Genomic DNA, 12,967 nt, shown 5'->3' on the forward strand with positions numbered 1-12,967 from the left:
TGTATATATTTACTGTACATCTAAGGGGTAAATAATGTACTTTCTACTTCATCTGAGTTAAATGTGGTATTAGTACTTTTACTGAAGTACATGAACTAGTGGAGGTCTCTTCGTGACGTCATATCTGCTCACGGCGTTTCTGTCATGCGCACACTGAGTGGCGCTGCGTCAAGTTAGAAGAGAAGATCGATAGATACCGGAAGTAGATATACATCACCTTCAAAATAAAAGTGACAACCTGTTCCGTGTTTGGAGAATAGTCACATGTCTGCACACGGTGCAACGCTCCCTTAAACCCTTTAATTTGAGGATTAACACTAAATGATCTGTTTTTTATTCACAATTTATGTTCATAATTTGAAAGTAAAATAAATACAAAAGCACTAAATAAATGACTTAAAGAGGAAGAATAAGTTGTTTGTGTTTCTTATAAGACCCCCAGGCCTCCTCGTGGATCCTTAATCAACTGGTGGTGTAAAACATCCTAAAGTATTTCATATAAATAACATTACTCTACATGAAGGCCTGGAGTAGTTATAAATGAATGATTATAAAACCTTAAATAAGTAACTCAGCAGCTGTACATTGTATTTTATTTGATCACACAAATGAAAACAGACCAACATGTTTCAGGTTTTAAAAGCTTTTGGTTTACGTGTCCCGATGGACCAGAGACCAGAGACAAGGACCAGGACCAGAGACCAGGACCACGACCCTCAGACTGGAACCGCTGGCTTAACTTCCCATCATGCACCTCACCAATCTGGTGGCTGCTGACATACACAGGTGTTTACTTGTTGTTTCAAGTGGCACCTCCAGTTCACCGGTCGCTCTTCATCATCGCTCTTCATCATCGCACTTCATCATCGGCACGCTCGCGCTGCAGTTCCTGTTACGCCCACTGTGCTTCTCCTTCCGTTGTGTGATTGGCCGAAATCAAGTCCATCAGAATACTGCAGTCCATCCGCCGCCATCTTTTTTTTACGTGCTTCTTCGCCGCGGCCGTTCACACATGTGACCTCAGCTCCAGGAAGACTAGAGCTGCTGTAAAGTGCAAAGAACAGAAGACCAGCAGAGACCCCAAAGAGACCCTGAACCCCAAAGAAACCCGTCCCTTTAAGAGACCCCGTCCCCCTAAAGAAAACCTGTCCCTTTAAGAGAGCCCGTCCCCTAAAGAGAACCCTGATGAGAGCCCGTCCCTTTAAGAGATCCCCAATGAGAGCCTGTCCCTTTAAGAGAGCCCCAATGAGAGCCTGTCCCTTTAAGAGAGCCCCAATGAGAGCCTGTCCCTTTAAGAGAGCCCCAATGATAGCCCGTCCCTTTAAGAGAGCCCCAATGATAGCCCGTCCCTTTAAGAGAGCCCTGATGAGAGCCTGTCCCTTTAAGAGCCCGTCTGGGGGACGGCGCCGGGCTCAGACGACCACCGGCTGCTTCCCTCGCTGCGAGGCGGCGCCGTGCGACCCGGGCAGGAGGAGGACCACCCTCTGATTGGACCGTCTCCAGCCGTTGTACAGCCGGCAGTGATACCTGAGAGACACCTGAGGACGACACGCCGGACGCTGTAACCTAGCAACTGGATGTAATTAACACAACGTCGCGTCAAAGAGGCGACCGAGCTGCTCACCAGCGTCCAGAACAGGTAGATGGAGAAGAGGGCGACGGTCAGCGCGATGAGGCCCACGGCCTCCAGCCGGCTGGAGAAGTGAAGGTGGTCGATGGCGCCGCGGAGGCACAGCCAGCCGGAGATGGTGGCGAGCGGCGTGATGAGCAGGAAGCACGCCACGTCGCCCAGCAGGGTGCGCTTCTCACGCTGCTGACCGGGGCTCTGCAGCCACTAGTGGACAAGACCAGCACAGTGAGCCTCCAGAGGACTCTCCTCATACCGGCCTCCCCGAGCGCCCCCTGCACCTCGATGCAGGGGCCCCTAAAGAGAGCCTGTCCCCTTAAGAGAGCCTGTCCCTTTAAGAGAGCCCGTCCCTTTAAGAGAGCCCGTCCCCTAAAGAGAGCCCGTCCCCTAAAGAGAGCCCGTCCCCTTAAGAGAGCCCGTCCCTTTAAGAGATCCCGTCCCCTAAAGAGAGCCCGTCCCCTAAAGAGAGCCCGTCCCCTTAAGAGAGCCCGTCCCTTAAAGAGATCCCGTCCCCTAAAGAGAGCCCGTCCCCTTAAGAGAGCCCATCCCCTTAAGAGAGCCCATCCCCTTAAGAGAGCCCGTCCCTTTAAGAGATCCCGTCCCCTAAAGAGATCCCGTCCCCTAAAGAGATCCCGTCCCCTTAAGAGAGCCCGTCCCCTAAAGAGATCCCGTCCCTTTAAGAGATCCCGTCCCCTAAAGAGATCCCGTCCCCTAAAGAGATCCCGTCCCCTTAAGAGAGCCCGTCCCCTAAAGAGATCCCGTCCCCTTAAGAGATCCCATCCCCTTAAGAGAGCCCGTCCCTTTAAGAGAGCCCGTCCCCTAAAGAGATCCCATCCCCTTAAGAGATCCCGTCCCCTTAAGAGATCCCATCCCCTTAAGAGAGCCCGTCCCCTTAAGAGAGCCCGTCCCCTAAAGAGATCCCATCCCCTTAAGAGATCCCGTCCCCTTAAGAGATCCCGTCCCCTTAAGAGATCCCGTCCCCTAAAGAGAGCCCGTCCCCTTAAGAGATCCCGTCCCCTTAAGAGAGCCCGTCCCCCTTGGCGTCCCCCGTGGCGTCCCCCGTCCCCCTTGGCGTCCCCCGTGGCGTCCCCCGTACCTCGAGCGCCGGCCTGGACTTCCTGTGCACGGTGAACTGGAAGAGGCAGAGCTCACAGGCGCTGGTCCCGGAGGCCGACAGCCAGCGCTCCAGGCAGCTGCGGTGGATCGGCGCCAAGGTGCCGGAGCACTGGCACGGCGCCAGCAGCTCCTCCTGGGCGCCGCCGTCGTGACAGATGCGGCACATGGGCGTCTCCCTGAGGGCGGAGACGCCACGGGGGACGCCGTGAGACGACGTCATTCACGAAGTCGTCCCACACGTCACAAACTTCTACTGAAGAAGAAAATAGAGGAACATCGCAACTCGTTGTCCACGTTAACATATGAGTGACGATCGTGACGTTCAGAATGAAGATAACGATAAAAGTTATTATGGTTATGTCCATATATATCGTACCATAAGAAGACAACGTAAAAATTATTGCGTTTTATCCATATGTCGTACCATAAGATAACGTGAAAACTATTATAGTTATGTCCATATATATCGTACGATAAGATAACGTAAAAATTATTGAGGTTGTGTCCATATATCGTACCATAAGATAACGTTAAAACTATTATAGTTATGTCCATATATATCGTACTATAAGATGGTTACGTAAAAATTATCGAGGTTATGTGCATATATCGTACAATTGGATAACGTAAAATTATTACGGTCATGTCCATATATTGTACGATAAGAAGGCAACGTAGAAATGATTAAAGTGATGTCCATATATATCGTACGATAAGACGATTACATAAAAATTCTTACGGTTATGTCCATATATCGCACGATAAGACAACGTAAAAATGATTACGGTTGTGTCCATATATCGTATAATTATATAACGCAGAAATGATTACGGTTATGTCCATATATCGTACGATAATACGATAACGTAATTAGCGTGACGGGCCTAAATGGGTCTTGGGTGATATCGGAAGTGTTTCTCATAAATTAGAAACAGGATTCACGATGAATGCGTCGTACCACTGTTTGGCGTACGCGTCCGACCCCGGAGATGTCAGCTGGGCCTCCGGCGTGGCGGACGGCGGCGGCGTGCGACACGGAGGCCGCTCGCCGCTGGGCGCCGTGAGGTCCTCCATGGGGTTTCCAGGGAGAGGCGGGTCATCACACATGTGCTCACAGGGCGGCTCTGGGTCGGGTAAAAAAACAAACAAACAGATCGGTCATCACGGTGGCAGACGGCATCTCGTTGGTTCTCCTTCTTTCCGTTCTCTGGTAACTTAGCAACAAGCAATAGAGGAGGAGTCATAATGTGAGAATCTGGTACTAAAGTATCACAACAACAACATTTTGATGAACACCTTCATACGTGTTGCATCATGCACCAGACAAACTGAAGTGTGTCTACTAGGCTAGACTCCATCGTCCTCCAATCCCACTGAGAGAAACCCCAGCACCACCTAGTGGACGGAAGACGCCACTGTTATCAAAAGGTTCATTTGTACTTATATACACTTTTGGAAACATGCAGATCCAATAAGTAAAGGATGAGGTGGTTTCTTTGATTGGATATGACCATTATATATATAAAAATATACACGCATATATATATATATGTGTGTGTATATATATAAATATACACACATATATAGAGATCTAATATATATAATATATATACACACATATATATATACACAAATATATATATACACATATATATAAAATAATAGATATATCCACACATATATATATATAAATATACACAAACATGTACTTTGAGACCAAGTAAGAAGTAAACAAACATTGTGAATCTGTCCGCAACAACCCAACCGTTGAAAACAGAAACGTATCCACTTATTATTATAATAACTATTCTACTCTCATTGCACACAGTTCAAAGCTGAAGCAAGAAGTCGGTCTGTAAAGTTTGAACACACCTGTTGCATAATGATTCAGCCTTTTCTTCCTCCAAAGAGGTTTGTTTACAACTTATTTGTCTGTTTATGCTTCTTGCACCTTTTTCTTCATGATTATTTTGTTGTCCACTTCGGTATAGTGTATACTTTTCTCCTCGCCTGTTTGGTAAATTCCAGTAAGTGGAACTTAAATCATCCTGTCAAACTGCTTCCCAGTCAAGAAGAGGCCTTCAGGCTCTACGTCAACACGTGGTCATGGTTGTATCCGCCTGCAGTAGTCAGAGAGCAGAAGCATGCAGAGAAAACTCCCTTTAATATTTAATATTGACATTTTAATAATAAATGCATAGCTTTTAGATAAAGATGAAGTCTCTGCATTTAATAATTGATATCTGAAGATATCGCTCGTTTGATACCTAGTGATAAGTAAAGTGCTGAAACGGACCGTCCGGTGTGTTTGGTAGTGGAGATGCTTTGTCCCTTCGGGGCTGCCGTAGACTCCGTGTGTTGACATGATGTAGTTAAGTCACCTCACACACGAACCCAGACCGCTCGGTCACAGAGCTATTACTGTTGTTTTTTTCAAGAAGTGACGTAATAAGTCAAAAGTAACTTGCCCAACACGTCACTGCGGGGTCGCAATGAGCGGGTGCAGCTTTATACATTTTAGCAATATGAAGGCTAAGTCACAACATGGAGCCATAATGGCGACATTCGGTTTCATTGAATATGTTCCGGGTTGTCTTCCTTATTCATTACACCCTATAGATAGAAGAGATAACACCGTTAATCAACAGGTCGGGCAGGTTTGTGTCTCTCACGTCACGTTCTGGTGTGGATGTTTGGCGCGCGCTCCCGCCGTCGGGCACGCGGGAGGAGTCTCCCTATCTAAGGCAGCCGCTCTGCTTCAGTGACAGCGGGCCTAGCCGTTAGCTAACGAGCCACACCTTAAACTCTCTTTCTTTTATTTTTTACTTGTTTACATCCCACAACACGTACTTACCTTCGGTCGACGTCCTGAGTTCACGCGCTTCCCGCCCCGGGGCCGTATGCTGACCAGTTACATGTAACGGTTCCCCGCCTCCTCGCGCTGTGCCGTTATGAAGTCGCTCTGGACTTCCGCTTTGAGCTAAAAAGGTGTTGTTAGACCGCGCGATGGGTAAATTATGCCCTTTGTTTTCCCTTATAGGCAGACTTTCTCTTTTGGCGCCGTGTAACATTTTATTGGACGTCTTCTCATGAGAGCGCTGAGTAGCTAGTTTATTTATGAAGGAGTGTTAAGCATTGTAATGGTGGAGGAGATGCGGATAAACAACACTTTGTATATAGAAACAAGCGAGGTCTGAAGGGAGGTCTTGCCTGTGAGGCAAATTACAGGGCACACTCACACAGAGTCCCTACGGTCTCCTGTTAAATGTCCTCACGTTTTCCTCCCTCCTCTAAATAACCGGGGTCAAGGCAGTCTGGGACTACCCTCCTTTTGTTGTGTGTGTGTCACGTGGTTCGTGTAGAAAATGTGTAAAAATGTATGAATAAATATATACACAGCCGGTCAAAATGTAGGTCACCAGCCATACAACTCTGTATTTGTCATGTATGTATTGTAGAAAGTCCTCTTTATATATATGCATGAATATAAGTGAACATATATATATATATATATATATGCATGAATATAAGTGAACAAATATATATATATATATATATGCATGAATATAAGTGAAAATATATATATATATATATATATAATATATATGCATGAATCTAAGTGTGAACACAGTTTGGCCGCTTCACTGTAATTCTTGTTCATATTACAAATACTGTACCGTCATCTCCAGAGAAGGAAAAGTGAAAACTCACACTTGTATACCATATGTATAATGTAACCGCCTTTTTTAATAATGTCAGTTTATTTGGAAAACATGTTTTTGTAAGGTGCTGTGATGCTTGAGTTAGGTTTATAAATGCAATTAATGTGATGGTTATTAATTCAATACATTAAATTACACATCAAAGCACATATATTTGCTGAATCAATAAAGATACAGTTGTCATGGTGTGAACAGAATATGAAAAGAACGAGACGCAGAGAAAGTCAGGAAACAGGATTCACGGATCATATTTGTAAATATGAAATACATTTAATAAAACAAAACTCAACAGGTAAAACAAGAGGATGAACTCTCATGAAGCATCTCATCAGAGCTGAATGACCCCTCCACCTTGGAGCCCTTCTCCATGAATTCTTCACAAAACATGTTGTCATCACTTTGGTGTTCAAAGTTGAAATCAAATAGTCGTTCAGCTTCTTCCTCTCCGCATGTTTTTTCCTCTGGCCTTTAGCGGTTCTGCTCGGTCCATTAGCGTCACCTCGGGCACTTTCTCCTTTAAAGGCCAGGTCCGCCACCACTTGGCTGCCAACAGAGCATGCTCAATTCTTCTTAATTTTCCAGAATTCTGCATGAGAAGAATATGAACATTACAAAAAAACACACCATTTATTTCAAGTACATTTCGTTTTTAAGTCACTTTGACTATACAATATGAAACAATAGCTAAATGTAATTAAGAAAGAAAAGTGATACATTTGAATTCTAAATCAGCACAGAAATACTGTAGGAGCTTTTTATTTTGTGTTAGTATTTAGTTATTCTATTTGTAAGTATACTTGTTTAATTATTCTAGATGTTTGCTAAATTAAGCCATTTGTCATTGTTGTCTATGTATACTTAGTCTTTGGTTTGTTCCCTTGTTTATGAATTGGGTAATGCGACTGATTTATCGAACAAATGGCCACGACAAATACTATTTCAAGATGTCTAGTGATCTGCACTTGATGCTTGTGGACTGTGGCTGGAGTTCCTTGAGCATGGATGTTGTTTCAAAACCACCAATGGACGAGTCGGTGGTAGAAGCAGGATTTCACTGCAGTGTAAATAATATGGTGGGACTCCAATCCACCAGCAAAGTATGTACAATGTTCCTAGAGTTCTTATCTAGAGGAGGGAGACTTTATCCTTTTGTTTCACTGTGTATTTGTTCAGACATGATATATCAGACTTTTAACAATTACCTGTTGGTCTGTCGGCTCTTGAGGTGCAGGGCTGTCTCCCTTATATCCTCCACTTGAAATGAACAGAGTAAATTGTGACATTACTTTCACGATTGACTTTTCTTAAAATGTCACACTTTACAGAGAGTGCTGGATTATTATGGCAAGCTGATTATAGGCATACAGTTAGCTGTCGAAACACAATTCTTCATTTATTTATTATTGATCTTGATGAACAAATACATATTAGAAATTGCATTTCCCTTCATCACTAAACCTGTTAGTGTTCATAAAAATACATGAAATGTACATTTAACACACACCACCTCCGTAGCGCCAAGTCAGGCAAGGAACAGGAGAAAAGCAGAGGACAAGTTATTACTGCCACCTGCTCACCACAAAGCACCCCTACCATCAGATGGACTTTCCCAAAAGCAAAGGAATTACTTAGATCTCATAAAGAAAAAGGTATTTCCTGTGTGCATCTTCCTGTTTCAAGAGGCTTTCTGCCTCGTGTCTCCAAAGACAAAGCGTTGGCCTCAGCCACTGAATTGTTACCTTCAAAGCAACATAAATTCACATTTTGTGACCACATTTAAGTTCTATGTGTACAAAGTTGTGAAATCAAATGAATCCAAGATGTAACAATTTCACCAAATCTTTACTAATGCTCCATTTGGGCACAACGACCATCAGGGCCACCAGAACGCGTGTTCAATACTCCTGACTTATTCAACAGAGTATGGTCATGGCATCTATTTATGTGCTGTATGTTCATTTATTACACCGTTATCGAGAGCAAATATATGAATAGAGTCATGCAGTTTATGGTTTATGCTCGTGTTTTTTTTGAAAAAAATAGCATGCAGTCACTGGATAACAGTAAAGCACAGGTATATGTAAAAACAAACAAAGTGACAGTGTATTTCACACCAAATACCATTCATTATTATGAATGTGAGGGTTTTTTCTCTCACAATTGATGTGTATTGTGTATATAACATTTATTTTAATAAATACTATGAATCCTACCTCTGGCAGAATGACTTCTTCCAGACACATCTGCTGTTCCATCTCTTTTCCCGGGACAGGCAGGATGTTCTTCAGGCTGTTGATCATCTCTGCAGTCTAAAACATTTTACAAATGATAGTTATTACATATGATCTACAAAGTACAGACTTTCTTCAGAAGCTTTGATGAAAATGTCGTGCTTCTGTTTTTTGACAAACATTATTATAAATACAGGTCATACTTTCCTAACGATTAGAGACAAAGAGAAACATGTCTTGTTAGTTACGATGAAACATGGCAATGTGTTGAGCATAGCTTCAACTCATCCAACAATGTGTTGTTGGTGGCAGCCGGTTAACGGGAGGCCCGACTGGGTGGATTAACGGGGTGGATTAACGGGACACACTGAAGCTCGACTGCTGGCTCCAAATGATGAGAACCATTCGGTGATGTGTCACAGCAGCGCGGCGTCATTGGGATCTTTTATTCATCCAAATTGTGATTTATCATTGTTGGAATCATCAAATATTGTTGTTGTTGTTATGTATTTTATTCAGTCAATCATTGCAAGACAATATTATTATATATATATATATATATATATATATATAAACACACACATACACACAAAACCTATCCTAAATTATTATAATCAAATAAATCAGAAAATTAATAGAAAATAAAGAAAATAAACAATTATATAAATATATACACACACACATATATATTATCTACATATATATATATCTACATATATACACACAAAACCTATCCTAAATTATTATAATAAAGTAAATCAGAAAATTAATATCAAATAAATCAGAAAATAAAAAATATATATATACATATACATATATCTACATATATACATCTACATATACATACATATATATCCACACACATAAGTTTCAATCACACTTATAACCCTCAAAGAATGTTTTATAAATAATCCTTTTGAAAACCAAAAATTAGTTGACCATTCTTAGATCTATTTTTAATATGTTATCTTCTTTTTGACAATTAAATACATTAATTAATTAATGTGCTACTTTGGCTCCCATGCAAAGTCACCACTCTGTCCTCCCGCCAGTTTTCGGAAAAGGTTTAAACCCGCAAGGGGGAAGGCCGGGTTGGGGTCCAAACCAAAGGTTTTTTAGGCAACTGACTAATCCCCCCAAATGGACCAAAGGGGGATGCCCGTTCCCCTGGGCCACCCAACTGGAAAGGGTTTACGCCTAATTTTTCCAATTCATGGAAGTTTATTAAGGAAACAAATTCTTTGGGCCCGCCCTGGCTTGGGGCCCCAAGGCCAATGGGCCCCCAAGGGGACTATGGGGTTTCCCAATTGGGTAATTCCACGCCCAATACTAATTCCACCCCAACGGCTAATGGGCCAGATGGCCAATGGGAGGGAATTTGGGGGGTATGCCAAGGGGTTGGGAAGCCAAGTGGACCAAAGGGCCCGCCAAGTGGGCAATGGCCACGCAACGGAATTAAAGGGACGTTGGCCCGGGGGGTTTAAAACGTGCCCCTGGAAGGGCACCTGGCTGGGGGCCGAACAACCCTTGTTAGCTGGGAATCACGCTGAATTGAAAAGCTGCGTGCCAATATAAGCTCTCAAACTTTCCTTTTTAAATTAACTCAACTCTTTTTCGGGGCCGGGGAGTCAAAACCCAGCTTTGTCTTTTCGTCCCCAAATTGGGTAAAACAAAAACCCCCTTTTATTAAGACACTTTCCTGCAATGCGATAAACCCCGCTTTAAAAGGAATGTCAAACCAGGGGCCACAAATTTCCCCCAAAATATTGGGGTTTGTTTTTCCCCATACCCAAAAGGTCAAACCTGGGTTTTTTTGCTGTGCCAACCGGGAACCCCGAACCTGAAGGATCAACCCAAGCTTTTTTGGGCCAAAACCCGAAGAATTGTTAAAAAATTTAAACCCTTTTTGGTTTCTTTAGGGCCTCATCCTTAAGAGGGCTTTGGTCACCCTTTTATTGCTGGTTTTTCCAAATTTTTTATTTTTCCGGATTTCCTTTTCAGGGCAAGCTCTTTTTAAATGATGGATTTACATGGTTTCCCTTTTCTTGACCCCTTTTAAACCCGTTTAAAAGGTGCATATAAAAATATCAAATCATGTCCCCCAATGAAATTGGTTTTTCCCAACAAGGGTACAATTCCGCTAAAAGGGTTTTTCCATTTGTCCCCGCCCTTTTTTCGGTTTTTAACTTTAAAGTACATAAGCCTTTAAAAAACTTTTGAACACGGTGGTTGGGCCGGGGGCATTTATTTGTTAATTAAAAGGGTGATTTTAAAAAATAATTTCTATTTCACATCTTTAATTCCCTTGGGAAGGGCCAAACCCATTTTTACGGGAAAAGTTTGGCCCACCGGACCTCCAATGAACGCTTGGCCCAAGAAGTTTTTGGGGGGGCTCGCACGGGCCCCTTTTTGTTGTCCGGTAGGGGGTGGGCCCTTCCTCCAGGTCGTCCTCCAAGTCCGGCCCATTAGGCTCACGTTACTCAAGGGGCCTTAGACGGCTCGGGTTTGGTCTTCCCCGTCGATCACACCGGGCCCCCTCCTTGGAACTCCCAGGCCCCCCTTGAGCTCCGTTGTAGAGGGGTTTGGGAGACCCGGGCCCCTAGCCCCTTCCCGGGGTCCTGGAGGGCGTTTGTTTGTTTCCCCTTTTTGTCCCAACCCCTTCGGAGACCCAAACCACCTTATTTAAGGGGGAGGACCCTTTTTGGCAAGTATCAACTTAAAGAGGAAAAGTTTCCCCCCAACAGGCCCAATCTGTGTTTGTTCCTGAGGCTCTTCACCCAAGGTCATCCACTGGGCTCACTCATCTGTGCTTTCGTGCCATCCGGGAGTAGCAAGAACAATGTTCAGGATTCAACAACGTTTCTGGTGGCCATCCATGAAGAAAATGTCAGTATGTAGCGGCTTGTCCGTGTGTGCGTGTAATAAGACCTCATCTCAAGTTAAGATGGGCTTGCTCCAGCCGCTGCCGATTCCCCATCGCTTGGTCACACATTTCGATGGATTTTGTGACAGGATTTCCTCATCCAGAGGCAAGACTACGGTTCTAACAGTGGTTGATCGATTTTCAAAATGGCTCACTTCATCCCATTGACCAAGCTTCCTCTGCCAAAGTCACCGCAGAGGTCATGATGAATCACGTATTCAGGATCCATGGATTCCTAATGACATTGTTTCCACAGGGTCCACATATTCCGCCTTCTGGAAAGAGTTTTGTCGACTCATAGGTGCCACCGCAGCCTGTCATCAGGATATCACCTCAGTCAAATGGACAGTCGGGCGCTGAACCAAGAACTAGAGACTAACGTTGTCTCGCCTCCGAACCAGACCACCTGGAGTGACCACTCACATGGGTCGAGGTTGCCCACAATACCCTTCCACCGCCACAGGTCTCTCTTCCATTCCATTGTGTCAATGGTTTCCAGCCTCCACTTTTCCCTAACAACGAGGAAGAGGTGATGGTTCCATCGGCACATGCCATGATCAGCGTTGTCGCAGAGTTTGGGCTGGTGCTGCAGTCTCTTCTCCAGTTCAGCTCGGATGAAGGCTGTTGCGGCGCTCATCGCAGGGTCGCCCCTCCTACAGTCCAGGCCAAAAGGTTTGGCTCTCTACCAAGACTTACCACCCATGTCGCCTCAAAGAAACTGGCCGAGATTTGTGGGTCCGTTCCAGTGTCCAGAGTCATCAACCCGTGATGCGCTTGCAACTCCCCAGGACCTTGAGAGTGCCCACGCTTTCACGTTAGTAAATCAAGCGGTGTTGAGAGCACATTGTTCCGCCTCAAGCCCCTCCACCGCCCCAGTTCTTTGAAGGGGTGGCGCTTACGGTCCGTAAGCTACTGGAGGTCCGTAATAGGGAGGGCAAGCAATTCCTGGTAGACTGGAAGGGTTACGGTCCTGAGGCTAGAAGCTGGATAGTGCTTCATTTATCGAGACAAGACTCTTATCCACGACTTTTACAATCAGCCTGGGCCATCAGGAGTTGGCCCTGAGGGGGTACTGTTGTGCACCGACAGATATGCTAGAGGGTTCATGTCATTTATGTTCGCTTTCTCTCATTCCAGGCTTCCTGATTGTTTTCACCTGTCATCACACCTGTCTCCTATGCTCATCAGTGTCAGCCCGCCCTGATTGGTCCCACCTGTGTCTTGTTACCATGTGCTTAAATTCCCTGTCTCCCAGTGTTCCTTGTCAGTCTCTGGTCTTTCGCCATGATCAGGCCGGGTTATGTTGTGCTCTTGAACAGTGATTGACCCCCCACTACGTGAGCGCTTG

The 12,967-nt window shown here is 44.5% G+C and overlaps 2 protein-coding genes and 1 long non-coding RNA gene across 7 annotated transcripts in view; 1 reads left to right on the top strand and 2 right to left on the bottom strand.

Moving 5' to 3' along the window:
• LOC130205648 (RILP-like protein 1) overlaps window positions 1-12,967 on the top strand; it is a 53,584-nt gene that overhangs the window by 17,191 nt on the left and 23,426 nt on the right. Inside the window, exon 10 of one of the 2 annotated variants that reach the window (XM_056433139.1) lies at window positions 12,757-12,805. The exons of the other annotated variant lie outside the window; for it this stretch is intronic. The gene's annotated coding sequence lies outside the window, so the exon portion shown is untranslated. Of the gene's footprint in view, window positions 1-12,756; window positions 12,806-12,967 lie in introns of those variants that run through there. 2 annotated transcript variants of the gene reach the window in all.
• On the bottom strand, window positions 577-5,963 carry LOC130205649 (E3 ubiquitin-protein ligase MARCHF3-like). Of its 4 annotated transcripts, XM_056433144.1 has the most exons (7): window positions 5,598-5,671; window positions 4,616-4,863; window positions 4,040-4,138; window positions 3,702-3,867; window positions 2,724-2,919; window positions 1,625-1,834; window positions 577-1,538 (listed from the first exon to the last, which is right to left on the bottom strand). In XM_056433144.1, the coding sequence occupies exons 4-7, from the start codon at window positions 3,848-3,850 to the stop codon at window positions 1,413-1,415; spliced, it is 681 nt and encodes a 226-aa protein (XP_056289119.1). In that variant the 5' UTR covers window positions 3,851-3,867; window positions 4,040-4,138; window positions 4,616-4,863; window positions 5,598-5,671; the 3' UTR covers window positions 577-1,412. The 4 variants fall into 4 exon arrangements, with proteins under 4 accessions (XP_056289119.1, XP_056289120.1, XP_056289121.1 ...); XM_056433145.1 differs by lacking the exon at window positions 4,616-4,863 and having other exon boundaries at window positions 5,598-5,684; XM_056433146.1 differs by lacking the exon at window positions 4,040-4,138.
• On the bottom strand, window positions 6,698-9,063 carry LOC130205652 (uncharacterized). Its single transcript, XR_008833958.1, has 3 exons — window positions 8,679-9,063; window positions 7,668-7,719; window positions 6,698-7,051 (listed from the first exon to the last, which is right to left on the bottom strand). It is a non-coding gene; the product is annotated as an uncharacterized LOC130205652 (long non-coding RNA).

The sequence above is a fragment of the Pseudoliparis swirei genome, chromosome 15, assembly GCF_029220125.1.
Source record: "Pseudoliparis swirei isolate HS2019 ecotype Mariana Trench chromosome 15, NWPU_hadal_v1, whole genome shotgun sequence".
Classification (NCBI taxonomy): Eukaryota; Metazoa; Chordata; class Actinopteri; order Perciformes; family Liparidae; genus Pseudoliparis; species Pseudoliparis swirei.

Bases quoted from the DNA above. Each gene is read 5' to 3' on its own strand.
- LOC130205649 (XM_056433143.1), bottom strand. From the start codon at position 5,814: ATGTTACACGGCGCCAAAAGAGAAAGTCTGCCTATAAGGGAAAACAAA. The intron at 2,920-3,701 runs GTACGACGCATT...CTCCGCCCTCAG, and splicing joins GACGCGTACGCCAAACAGTG to GGAGACGCCCATGTGCCGCA. The intron at 1,539-1,624 runs GTGAGCAGCTCG...TGTCGTCCTCAG, and splicing joins TCTACCTGTTCTGGACGCTG to GTGTCTCTCAGGTATCACTG.